General features: G+C 53.8%; 1 protein-coding gene across 3 annotated transcripts in view; it reads left to right on the top strand.

The window, feature by feature from the left end:
* Nucleotides 1-12,514, top strand: part of ACLY (ATP citrate lyase) — a 42,910-nt gene that overhangs the window by 14,560 nt on the left and 15,836 nt on the right. For 2 of the 3 annotated variants that reach the window (XM_082602910.1, XM_082602909.1), the window contains exons 11-18: nucleotides 404-521; nucleotides 2,511-2,665; nucleotides 3,117-3,207; nucleotides 4,294-4,323; nucleotides 7,413-7,554; nucleotides 7,840-8,008; nucleotides 9,765-9,869; nucleotides 11,052-11,248. In XM_082602910.1, coding sequence (XP_082459036.1) covers nucleotides 404-521; nucleotides 2,511-2,665; nucleotides 3,117-3,207; nucleotides 4,294-4,323; nucleotides 7,413-7,554; nucleotides 7,840-8,008; nucleotides 9,765-9,869; nucleotides 11,052-11,248 — 1,007 coding nt within the window. The remainder of the gene's footprint in view (nucleotides 1-403; nucleotides 522-2,510; nucleotides 2,666-3,116; nucleotides 3,208-4,293; nucleotides 4,324-7,412; nucleotides 7,555-7,839; nucleotides 8,009-9,764; nucleotides 9,870-11,051; nucleotides 11,249-12,514) is intronic. The other variant, XM_082602911.1, reaches the window with a different exon arrangement.

Here is a 12,514-nt window from a genome sequence, read left to right as displayed (position 1 = left end):
CCCTGCGCATCGAGGGGTGTCACCGCTGGGTGCCCCATGTTCTCACCTCAGCACCATTAACAGTGGTTGCTTGTCCTGGGCCTTTGGGTCGCTTGTGTGCGCAACACGTGTAAAATTCTTGAGTGCCAGGGCCTGCTGTGCTTTGTGAGAAGCCGCCCTGGTTTTTTCGTTTCGTTTTGTTTCTGGCTGTGCCGCACAGCTTGTGGAATCTCAGTTCCTCGACTAGGGGTTGAACCTGGGCCGCGGCAGTGAAGCCGCTGAATCCTAACCACTGGACCACCAGGGAACTCCCAGCAGCCGTTGTAATCTACGCCCTGGGACATTTGTTTCCCATAGTTATAAATGCTTGCTTTATGGCTGCGTTCATTCTAGTCACATGTCTGTTGTCCCTCGGTGCTTCCAGGGCATCGTGAGAGCGATTCGAGATTACCAGGGCCCCCTGAAGGAGCACGAGGTCACGATCTTTGTCCGAAGAGGTGGCCCCAACTACCAGGAGGGCTTACGGGTGATGGGAGAAGTCGGTAAGATGGGGAACCTTTTCTGTCTCTCCCACCCTGAGTGTCACGCCTCCTCGGGATTCCTGAAAGAGTCAGTCTTCCAATGCCTCCGTGCCCTCCCACCCACCTCTGGAGGTGCAGCTTGCTTCTGCTGCTGTTCTGTGCCCTCCTGACACAGAGCACCTGACCAAAACCTAAATTCAGAATGGGCAGGAAGGCATTTTCATTCAGCTGTTCGTTTAGCAAATAATTGTGGAAGGTCTGCTGTGTGCCGGGCCCTGTGCTGAACCCTGGGGTCACAGCCACATGGGATAGATGACGGGCAGCAAGCCCTCGTGCGGTTGAGGACGGTGATTGCAGCGTCAGGCGGCATGAAGGAAGACGAGCAGGGGGAAGGAGGGGACATCTGTGCATCTAGCATCTGTGGGAGGGGACACGGCAGTTTTAAATGAGGCAATCGGAGAACGCTTGACCAGAAAGGTGGCATTTGAGCAGAGACCTGGAGGAGGGAGCAGTCAGTGGTGACTGTCTGCCGAGGAAAGGGCAAGTCCCAAGGCCCTGGGGTAGGACCAGCTGGGAGGGCTGAGGGACTGGGGTCGGGAGAGCGAAGGCAGGGAGTCCGGGGATGGAGGCAGAGAGGCCGAGGGAGCAGATATGCGCGGGGCTAGAACAGGTCTCGTGGGCACTTGACTGTGACCCTGGCAGCGGCTGGAAGACTGAGCAGAGGAGTGACACCATTTGACTTAGGTTTGAGAAGGTTGTTTAGGCTGCTGGGTGGAGACAAGACCAGAGGGCAGCCAGGTCAAAGCAGGGGGACCACCTAGGAGGCTGCGGCAGCCTCCAGGGCAGAGTGGTGGCCTGGACTGGGGGGCGGGGGAGGGAGACAGTGGTAAGTGTCCAGGCCCCGACCGCTGGTGGCCTGGATGGAGGGAGGGGTCCGGTAATTGATCGAACCGGAGGGAGTTGCCCCTCGCTGAGCTGAGGGCAGAGAGGGTGTGGGTCCATTTTGGTTTCCTTTCTTCCTTCTGCATTTTGGGCGTCTCCTGCAGGCTCCTGAGATCTCAGACTCAGAGCTGTCAAGAACTTGGGGACCACGTCACGTCAGTGAGGACTACGATTGGGTCTCCCTGAGTTGACCTGATAGAACCAGCAGCTTTGGTGTTGAGTGCAGCGCAGCCCCGTTGCTAAGAGCAGTTATGTGTGGGGTGGGGGGGTGAGGGTGAGGAGGATATGAGACACTTCTGCTCGGTGATCACGCCCTCTAACTGGAGAGACAGAACCTTTCCACCTTCCCATTTTCCCAAATCTGATATCCATGGCAAACACTAACCCACCTCGATCACTTGAAGTGGTACCAAGTCCTCGTTTTCACCTAAAACCGTGGACCTGCCATGGACGTAGCCCTCGGAACAGCACGGTGAATGTTGCTCAGTCATGCCTGGGACGTTAAACTCACGGGACAATGAACAAGTAAACAGCGGCTGGAACAAGAGGCTGTTTGGTGGGGACCCACAGGCAGGGCGGTGTCGGGGGGAGCGATTGTCGAGGTCAGGGAAGGCCTTTCCCAGGAGGTGGCGCTTGAGCTGAGCTGAGTGACAGCCAGGTGACCGCTCCATGCAGAGGAAGAAACAGGGCCAGAGCCCTGGGGAGAGGAGCCCGGCTGTTGAGGAACAGAGTCCGGGGCTGGGTGGCTGCAGTGTGGTGGCCACGGGCGACAAATCTGGAGGGGGTTGGAGAGCCGGGGAACGGGAGGGGCGCAGGCTCTCATGATACCTGTGGTCACTGGAGAGTGTCTGTAAGGCTGTTTCTTGCTCTTATTGGCAGGTGACCTTTACAGAGTTTTGCTTGGTGGTGAAGATAATGACCACCAACTTCTCCTGGGATAATTGGGCTTGCGCAGAAAGCGCCAGACATCGGGCGGGCTCTAAAGGGGCCTTGCCAGAGTCATGTGGCCTTCCTTGCAAGGCACTTCTTAGGAGACTTGAACCACGGATGCTTTTCCGTCCCTCACAGGGAAGACCACTGGGATCCCCATCCATGTCTTTGGCACCGAGACTCACATGACGGCCATTGTGGGCATGGCCCTGGGCCATCGGCCCATCCCCAATCAGCCGCCCACGGCGGCCCACACTGCAAACTTCCTCCTCAACGCCAGCGGGAGCACGTCGGTAGGTGTCAGTCTTCCTCTGCCGTAAAGCCTGCAGAGTCATCTTTGTCGCCCCTCATATCCCATCCCATCCTGGGCACAGTCCCCAGCTTTTTGGGGGCATTGGGGAGGTATGGGGAGAAGGTAGTATGTGGTTGGTTTCTGTATCTCTGCCAGTTTTTTCTGCCCTATCAAGGTAGTGTAATGGAAAGACCAGGGATTTTTTAATCGGACCTGAGTTCAAGGGAGGGACCTTGGTGGGTATCGCCAAGAGCCTCAGTTTGCTCACCTATAGCTTGGGGACAATACTAATTCCTGTCTCGGAGGGTTGTTAAAATAGTTCTTGTGGAAGCAGCTTGTAGAGAACAGAGCTGGGCACAGTTCTTGTTACCTGAGTTCTTTGGGGCCTTAATGACCGGTAGCTTTTCTTCCAGCTGTTCCCTGCGACTGTTTCTCTCTCCTTGTCCCCCCAGACTCCAGCCCCCAGCAGGACGGCGTCTTTTTCTGAGTCCAGGGCTGATGAGGTGGCACCTGCAAAGAAGGCCAAGCCCGCCGTGCCTCTAGGTAACTCCCAGCAGGTTCAGGACCCTCCTGTCCCCTTCCCTTCCTGGGCCCCGCTGGGCCAGCAGAGGTGGATGGAAAACGGTTTGGGCTTTGCTTTGGGGCATGGTGCCTGGGATGGGAACAGACACGAGGAAGTGGTGGCTGGAGCCTTCCCCGTGGGCTCTCCTGGTGCTGAGGGCCCACGCTGCGCCTGGGTCACCCCACTCCCCATTGTCTTCCCCTCCGCCCCCTCCTGTGGCGGGTGTGAGCTGGGCAGGGAGGCTGCGGAGGAGACAGGGTTACAGAAATGCCAGGTGGGGGCAGGGTCCCTCAGACTCTCGTCCTGAGTGGACGGCAGGAGCCCAAAGCTCAGAACGGCAGAGAACTCCCGCGCCCACGCCCCCAGCCGTCCTGGGGCTCTTACCGGGACATTCCCTTCCGGTGAGCCCACCGCAAGGGCGCACATTGTCTACCAGCCCGTCTGTGCTTTGCCTGCTCGTCTGCCCCTCCTGTGATTCATCAGAGACATGACCCCTGCCCGCCAGCCCTTGCGACCAGCACTAGGTAACCTGTGTTACTTACCGCTGGGCTGACATGGCCTGTGCGGCCCCTTCCTGGGACGGACAGAGCGTGCTTAAGGCATCTTGTGAAATAGTGACGCTGGCTCCAGGCACTCCAGATTGGAAGCCGCCGCCCTGCAGTCCCCAAACCGGCAGCTTTGTCCACAGCACAGAATGACAGGTCCAGTCCCTCGGCCTAATCATCTCCTTGTGCTTCCTGGGGACACAACAGGTTGAGAGGGTGGGACCGGGCCCGCTGTCCCTCTGCAGGGCCTGGGCCTCTGGTGTTCAGCCCACCCTCCGAGCCTCGGTGCTTTTGCTCCTCTCTGCGCTCTGTGGTCCTTCTCCCCTTCTCGCCTCCACTCTGCTCATCGGGGGTCTCTCTTCTGTTGGCCTTGCTCCTGTCTGTTGTGAACAGACAAGAGACGGTGAGCGCAGCAGCCCTGCAAGGCTTTGTCCGTGGACCCCTCCCTGTTCCCACCCGCTCCCTCCAAAGCCTCCAGCCATCAGCGGGTCACTCAGTTGCCTTGGTCATTTTCTTTGACAGATTCAGTCCCAGGTCCAAGATCCCCGCAAGGTAGGATGCCCCCAGCTCCACGTGTGGCTTGTTAGCGGGTTACAGTCTTACGGTGTGCTTTGGTCTCCCCGTCCCCGGTGGGTTGCAGTGTTGTCTGGTCTCCTTTCTGTCCCTGCCGTGGTGTGGCCTGCCCCAAGTCCTAGTCTTCGCTCTCCTTTCTTTCCCACCCCTGCTTATTTCACGCCCCCGCTTTCCTTGCCGCGGGGCTGTGACTCCATACGTGGGAGGGGGTGGAGAGCGCAGGAGGGGCAAGAGCCAGGCCCACAGCCTTGGACAGTGGGGTGGAGCCGAGCAGGGAGGGTCCTCCTGGGAAAGAGGGAGCCATGGAAACTGAAGGGGACGTGGCAGAGCCAGCGGGCCAGGCGGGGAGCCACTGACCACCTGGTTTTCATCTACATCCATGATGTCCCCGTTTTCTTTTCCCACCTCAGCCTCGCCACCGCCGACTTCATCCCAGACTCCCGGCACCAGAGACAAGTTTAGCTTTCTCTGGGATTTGGGTGGAAGACAGAATGGAGAAGGAGAGAGAGAGACCCGGAAGGGTGTGCAGTAAATCTGGAGGAGGGACTGGGCTTTGTCTGGTGTGTGAGGTCACTGTTTAGCGGGGACAGTTTCTGTGTGTGTTCACACACACTTGGACACGTTCGTCTGTTGACCGAGCTGAATAGGTGAATCAGTTCAAAGTGTCAGGGTCTTCATTTACCTTTTTGGCATTGACAGCGGTGAGAGATCCCCCGCTCTGGGGAAGGGGGGTTTCGTAATGATGACCTCTGACTCCTTGCTAAGAAGAGGAAAGGGGTAACTAGGCAAGGTCAAGCAGCCCTTCCTCCCCTACCTCTGGCAGCTTCCACTGTTGCCTAAAAGACCAGACCTGAGGCTGAGCCCTGCGCAGGACAGAAGGGACGGGGGCAGACGCTCAGTGAGAGCTCTTGGCTGCGGAGGCTGGAGGTGGGGTTTAGTCTTACTGTCCTGGGCGGTGCTGAGACGTGGGAGAGGAAGGATGGCGGTGGATCAGGAAGGGAGGGTAGACTGGGCCTGGACAGCAGGGCCAGTGGAGGAGCCTGGTGGGGGCTTAGCCCCGGAGCACAGGTTCTCTCTGGGGCCTCCACCTGGGTTGCTGCTGGGCTGAGGATCGCCACCTTCAGCTCTGCCGTCTCTGTGCTCCGAGAGCTCCAGTTCCGCCCCCTTTCGAGCTGGAAGTGCGGGTGGGTTCATAGAGATTCCAGGCCTTGTCCCGATTTCTGTAGCCTCTCGGGTGGACGGCGGGGTGTATGTGCACATGCGCGCGTGCTGACTCTTGGGGGTGTGGGCTCCCCGAGGAGGGGGAGTGGTGGGGCCGGGCTGGCTTTATATCCCTCCTCAGTTGCACAGTTGAGCTCCTAATCTCAGGTTAGGACAGAATCCTGGCTCTGATGCTAGATGACCTACAATCTTCATCATTTGGCAACCCTGGCCTTCAGTCTTCTGGGACTGGGAAGTGAGGGAAGTGGATTAGGTGGCCTCCCTCGTTCTGTGAGCTCATGTCTCGTTGGAGCCCAGATGGGTCCAGGGCACGGTAAATCCCAGGTGTTTGCACCAGCAGGAGCCTTCTGTCGTGAGAAGCTTATGGCTGTGATGGAAGAGGCAAGGCTGCGTAGGGATGAGAATCTTACATGCCTTGGGAAACTGGTCTCTTTTAGCCAAGCCTGTGCTAGTACAGTAGGTTAATTAATACCAATGCCCCTGAGCTCTCTGCATTATTTTCCTTGGGGGAGCTGAGAACGTCCCCTGTGGGCTACGTTTCTCCAGCACAAAGCAGGAGGGTCAGGTGGCCTGCCTGTCTGGGGTGACAGCTCAGGAATGCACTTCCGCCAGCTCTTCTTGTTCCCCTCACCCCTTTCCTGACGCCCCTTTCCTGCCGGCCTGTCCAAGAGCATTGTTCTGAGCAGGAAAGAGCCACCTGGGAGGAGGATGTGGGGAGAAGGTCATGTGGAAGCTCAGGTAGGATCAGGCTATAGCAGACCTCTTCATTGGACCTACGCTGACCTAGAATCAAGAGGATTCAGATCCTGTCCCGAGCTGGCTTATGTCCAAGTTCACAGGTGATAAGGATTGTTGGGGAGCTGTTTGAAGTCTGGTGGTAGACAACAGGGTCCTGCTGTATAGCACAGGGAACTCTATTCAGTGTCCTTTTATAAATCATAGTGGAAAAGAATATATATATGTATAACTGAGCCACTTTGCTGTACAGCAGAAATTAACACATCATTGTAAATCAACTATACTTTAATTTTAAAAAGTCCAGGGGACTTCCTTGGTGGTCCAGTGGTTAAGACTCCATGCTTCCTAAGTCAGAAAGAGAAAAACAAATATCGTATATTAACGCATATATGTGGAACCTAGAAAAATGGTACAGATGAACCAGTTTGCAGGGCAGAAATAGAGACACGTATGTAGAGAACAAACGTATGGACACCAAGGGGGGAAAGCAGTGGTGGGGTGGTGGTGGGATGAATTGGGAGATTGGGATTGACACGTATACACTAATATGTATAAAATAGGTAACTAATAAGAACCTGCTGTATAACAAATAAATAAAATTAAAAAAAAAAAACCCAAAAAACCAAAATGACTCCGTGCTTCCACTGCAGGGGGTACAGGTTCAATCAATCTCTGGTTGGGGAACTAAGATCCTGCATGCCCACGCCCCCCCACCAAAAAAAAAGTAAAAAAAAAAAAAAAGTCTTTCGGTCACCCAAATTGGGAGAGCTTAACATTTTTTTCTGGTGACTTTAAAAAGAACTGATCAAGCCGTCATTTGCATACACACACCTTTCCTGTGAAGTTGAGCAGGTCCTGTAGGAATTCTGCTGTCTGTGCACTGCTGAGCCCTTCGCCAGCCAGGCAGGTTCCCTCAGTTCATTTTGCGCTCTCTGCCACCTCTTTCCAGAAGAAATCTAGGCGCCTCTTCCCCCACGTTGTCAGAGTTCCGTCTTCTTGACATTCCTTTGCAGTTTTGACGCGGCGCCGACATGGGGCGTGGAGGGGTCTGGCAGGCAGCCCCCGGGGGGTGTGTTCTGGGTGTACTCGCTGTGTCTCTGCCCCCCCAGGAAAGAGCGCCACCCTCTTCAGCCGCCATACCAAGGCCATCGTGTGGGGCATGCAGACCCGGGCCGTGCAGGGCATGCTGGACTTTGACTACGTCTGCTCCCGCGACGAGCCCTCGGTGGCTGCCATGGTCTATCCTTTCACGTGAGTCGCGCACAGTAGGGAGGCCGGACGCGGCCGCCTAGCAGGATATCCTCATCCCATCTCCTCCAGCAGCAGCACAGAGCTGGGCGAGCCCTGGCTTGTCCCCTTTGCCCGAGAAGCATCTGCCCAACCCAGACGGGGGCGGTCGATGTTCCTGGGGGATCTTTTTCCCCCACAGACTAAACTCTTTGAAGGCAGACCCTGCCTTTCCGCCTTCCGGATGAAGCCCCTCCCGAGCCCTGGCAGATTAAGAGTGTCCTGACCCCTCCTCTGCCTTCCTCACAGCGGGGACCACAAACAGAAGTTTTACTGGGGTCACAAGGAGATCCTGATCCCCGTCTTCAAGAACATGGGTGATGCCATGAAGAAGCACCCGGAGGTGGATGTGCTGATCAGCTTTGCCTCCCTGCGCTCGGCCTACGACAGCACCATCGAGACCATGAATCACGCACAGGTAGCTCACTGCGCCCTGGGGCGGGAGGCAGGGGCACCCTGAATGGCGTCCGCTGCGACAAAGGCCTTGGGACTCGGGGACTGGCCAGTGATTTGGGGGATAGTGTCTGGAGACCTGATCTTCAGGAGGCAAGGCAGTCACCAAGGGTTGGTGGGCTGCTTACCCAGGCTGGCAGAGAGTCAGTCTGGGGTCGTCTGCCTCCACCAGGTCCTCTGTGCTGAGACTGGCTTTCAAAACAGGATCAAAAGCACTTTTTTTGCTTATTGTAAAATTGTTACTTATTTATTATAGAAAAGAATTAAATGCTGATAGTAAGAAGAAGAGGGTAAATACCTCAAGTCTCATTTCCCAGAAATATGGTTGCTGATGTTTGAGTACATCCTTATTCACACCTTTTTCTGGGTTGGAACAAATGGAATAAATAACGCTGTATCTATTTTATAATCCTTCAGTGACTCTTTCCACATCAATACTTACCAGCAACATTATTTTTGCTTTTTCAAGTCTCATGATGAGCATATATCCTTAATTGGTTCCCCAGCGTAAATGTCTCGAAGTCAAACTGCTGCATCAGAATGTGCAGATTTGAAAGCCTTTGATCCATCCTGCCCAGGTGCCCTCCAGAAAAGTCCAGAAATGGGGACGTAAACTCCCATCACTAGTTTGAGAATGCCTGTTTCTCTGTACCCTTGCCAACATTGAACGCTTGGACGTAAAGAACGTACATACTTGACAAAATGATAGGCGTTCTATTTAGTTTGCATATCTTTGATTATTAACTAAGATGAGCTTCAAAAATATGTATTGGCCATTTGCATTCTGTGACATGGCCTCGCCTCCTTTTTTTCTTTTGAGGTGTTTATCTTTTTTGTTACTGATTTGTAAGAGCCCCTAGGGATTAAGATACTGATTTTTCTATTCAAAATTATTGTCTGATCCCAGACTGGCTTACTTCAGTTTATGACTGAAGTAAACTTGTTTTGATATCTCGATGAAGCAAAAAAGAAAACACATCTGCTAAAAATGAGTGGCTTTTCTAGTTTAGAACAGAGGTTGGTGAACTACAGTGCAAGGGCCAAGCCCAGCCCCCTGCCTGTTGTAAATAAAGTTTTATTGGAACACAGCCATGCTCACTCATTTACATATTGTCCGTGGCTGCTTTTATGCTGCAGAGGCAAAATTTAATCGTTACCACAGAGACCACATGACCAACAAACCCCAAAACACTATCTGGCCCTTTATAGAAGAAGTTTGCCTTGGATCTTTCCCACCACCCCCTCTGGCTTCTCCCTCAGCCCACTCTCTGGTCCAAGTGTGGAAGCAGCTTGTTACTATCAAGGTTTTGTCCTGTGGGGTTGTAGAGTCAGAGCCTCAGAGGGCACAGCAGGGATAGCCCTAGATAGCTGCTTTATGATCCGGCACCTGGACAGGTGGGAAACAGGTGGGGCTGAGTCTCATGAGTTTTTGGATAGGTGAGAATATAAAAGTTTTGACTACAGCAAGTTTTCAGAAACATTTGTTCCACTTGGTTACTGACTCACCGTGGTGTTAACCAATGGAGCGCAGTTTTGGGTGCCTTTCTTTGGGGGGAGGGTTGAATGATCAGGGTAGGAACAGAGGCCTGTGGGAAGAAGGGGGTGCATATTGTTATCGTTACTCCTGGAAGGGGCCCTGGGAGATGGGTTCTGGAACGGTCACTGCCTCGACATCTCAAGTGGTGAAATGATAACGGGAAGGGACTATCCTCGTGCTCTAGATCCGGACCATCGCCATCATAGCTGAAGGCATCCCCGAGGCCCTCACGAGGAAGCTGATCAAGAAGGCGGAGCAGAAGGGAGTGACCATCATTGGACCTGCCACTGTGAGCATCCCTTCCACTTCTGGGCCCGTAGGAAGCTCATTGCTGACTCTACTGACTCCCATCTAGTTTGAAAAGATTGAGAGAGTACCCGTTGAAAGTCAGTCTGTCCATTTCCAGTTAATTTTTTTTTTTTCTGGCTGCGCCGTGTGGCCTACAGGATCCTAGTTCGCCAACCAGGGATCGAGCCCAGGCCCTGGCAGTGGAAGTGCCGAGTCCTAACCACTGGACCTCAAGGGAATTCCCTGTCCATTTCCAGTTAATTTTTTAAAGGGCTCTCTCCGCAGACCGTATCACCTTTACAGTTTCGAGGGGCTGACAAGATTTTTTAAAGTGTCCACCCTCAGACAACCGTAGCGTGGTCTTTGATTATTCCTTCAACTGTAAACCAAAGAAAAATCTACCTAGGGACCTTATTTTTGACCTAAAGGCCTTTTACATAAGAAAAAATTGCCCCATGAATGTTTTTTGTTTTTGTTGTTTGTTTTTATTTAGTTGCATTAAAAATTTGGCTGAAGCTAAGAATTTTTTTTCTAACATCTTTATTGGAGTATAATTGCTTTACAATGGCGTGTTTCTGCTGTATCACAAAGTGAATCAGTTGTATGCATACATATATCCCCATATCCCCTCCCTCTTGCCTCTCCCTCCCACCCCTCTAGGTGGTCACAAAGCACCGAGCTGATCTCCCTGTGCTATGCGGCTGCTTCCCACTAGTTAAGCTATTTTACGTTTGGTAGTGTATATATGTCCATGCCAATCTCTCACTTCGTCCCAGCTTACCCTTCCCCCTCCCCATGTCCTCAAGTGTAAGATTTTTGAGCTAAGCAAGGGACCTTTCATCTTGGAGGTAGAGGGTGATCTTGAGCAGAGGTGCACACTTGCATCAGACACCTTTACTGGGTGCTGTTGCCCTTTTGGAGCAAAAGAGGCGACCTCACCCTGAGTGTACACCTCCAAATCCGCAGTCGTAAGCCACGTTTTACCAATAAGGCTCCCTTTTTTTCTGTGTGATGTCTCTTGATGGGGAGAAGAGAGTCTTCCTCAGCAGGAAACCCGACATGCAGGTGCTGGCCAGGGTGGGCTGGGCAGGTAGTTCCGGGCTCTGTGACCACCCCCCCACCCCCTGAGCTCTATGGTCAATCAGCCCGCCCTCCTCCCTGACCGCGGTTTCCGCCCCTGCAGGTTGGTGGCATCAAGCCCGGGTGCTTTAAGATTGGGAACACCGGCGGGATGCTGGACAACATCCTGGCCTCCAAGCTGTACCGCCCCGGCAGCGTGGCCTATGTCTCGCGTTCGGGCGGCATGTCCAACGAGCTCAACAATATCATCTCTCGGACCACGGATGGCGTCTACGAGGGCGTGGCCATCGGCGGGGACAGGTGATCAGCTGAGGGACAGGGCGCTGGGTCCTCTGTCTCTGCTCGCCGCCCACTGCTGAGTTCCAGGCACACAGGGATGTTGCTTAAGTCCATAAAATGGGGCATCTCTTCTCCGTCTCAGGACCAACGTGAGCATAAGATCAGAAAATACAGAGAAAAACACAGAAAGGTGTTTTACAAGGTGTTTGGGCCTTGGGGGTAATTAATCCGCCTTGTTGTCTGAGTTGTGGCCGGAGGGTGGCGGCAGAGTGCAGTGCTTAGCAGGGCTCATTCTGAAGTCAGACCCTGGGGGTTCAAATCCCAGTTTCCCTGCTTGCGGGGGCGGGGTGGGGGCAATCCCGGGCAGGTTACCAACCCTCCCTAGACCTCCATCAACCTCACGTAGCAAACAGGTAAAGTCATAGTCCCTACCTCCTGGGGTTGTTGCAGGATTAAGTGAGACTAACACAGGGCCTGGCGCTTACTTAGTACTCGGTGCTAGTTGTAGTTAATAAGAGTGAAAGGAAAAACCGTTCCTTTCCTCGCTACCGTACTCATACTTCTGGCCACAAACGTGGCCAGATTTTCCCACACCAAGCAGTTCTCTGATTCTCTGCAGGTACCAGCTGGAGGTCCTACAGTTCGGTTCAGTTCTGACACTCTACTTCGAGATAACATCATAGCGTCAGGTCCCACAGGTTCAGGGCTCAGTCCCACAGGAGTGCCCCCAACTTCATATGTCCGTCGCAAGTCCAGCCCTCTGGTTCTTCTGACCACCGGCTATAAATCGGACGTTCCCATGACCCCCTCCTCAAGTTCGGTAATTTGCTAGAAGGGCTCACAGAACTCAGGAAAAGTTGGCTCACTAGCTTACCGGCTTATTACAAAGGGATGCAACTCAGGGACAAGCAGATGGAAGAGGCGCATAGGGCAAGGCATGTTGGGTGCGTGGAGCTTCCCTGCCTTCTCTGGTGAACACACCGCAGGAGCCCTCCAAGAGGTGCCTCGTGAGAACCAGAGACACTCCTATCACCCCCATGACTACGGAAATGACACCGTTTTTGGGAGGGCTGTGTCAGGAACCGGTGTCAAAGACCAAGTATCAGCACAAACGATGCTCCTAGCACCCGTGGCCACTCCGGAGATGACAAGGGCTTTCAGAGCTCCGTGTCAGGAACTGGGAGCAGAGACACACCTGTATTTCTGATCATTTCACACATGGTGCCCTCATTAGTTTTGTTAGTCGGAACAGTAATCAGTAGGTCATCAACTGAGTCATGTCTTAGA

Source organism: Mesoplodon mirus (assembly GCF_964341445.2).
Source record: "Mesoplodon mirus genome assembly, chromosome: 18".
In the NCBI taxonomy this organism is placed as follows: Eukaryota; Metazoa; Chordata; class Mammalia; order Artiodactyla; family Ziphiidae; genus Mesoplodon; species Mesoplodon mirus.
This window is presented reverse-complemented; position numbering and strand designations above follow the sequence as displayed.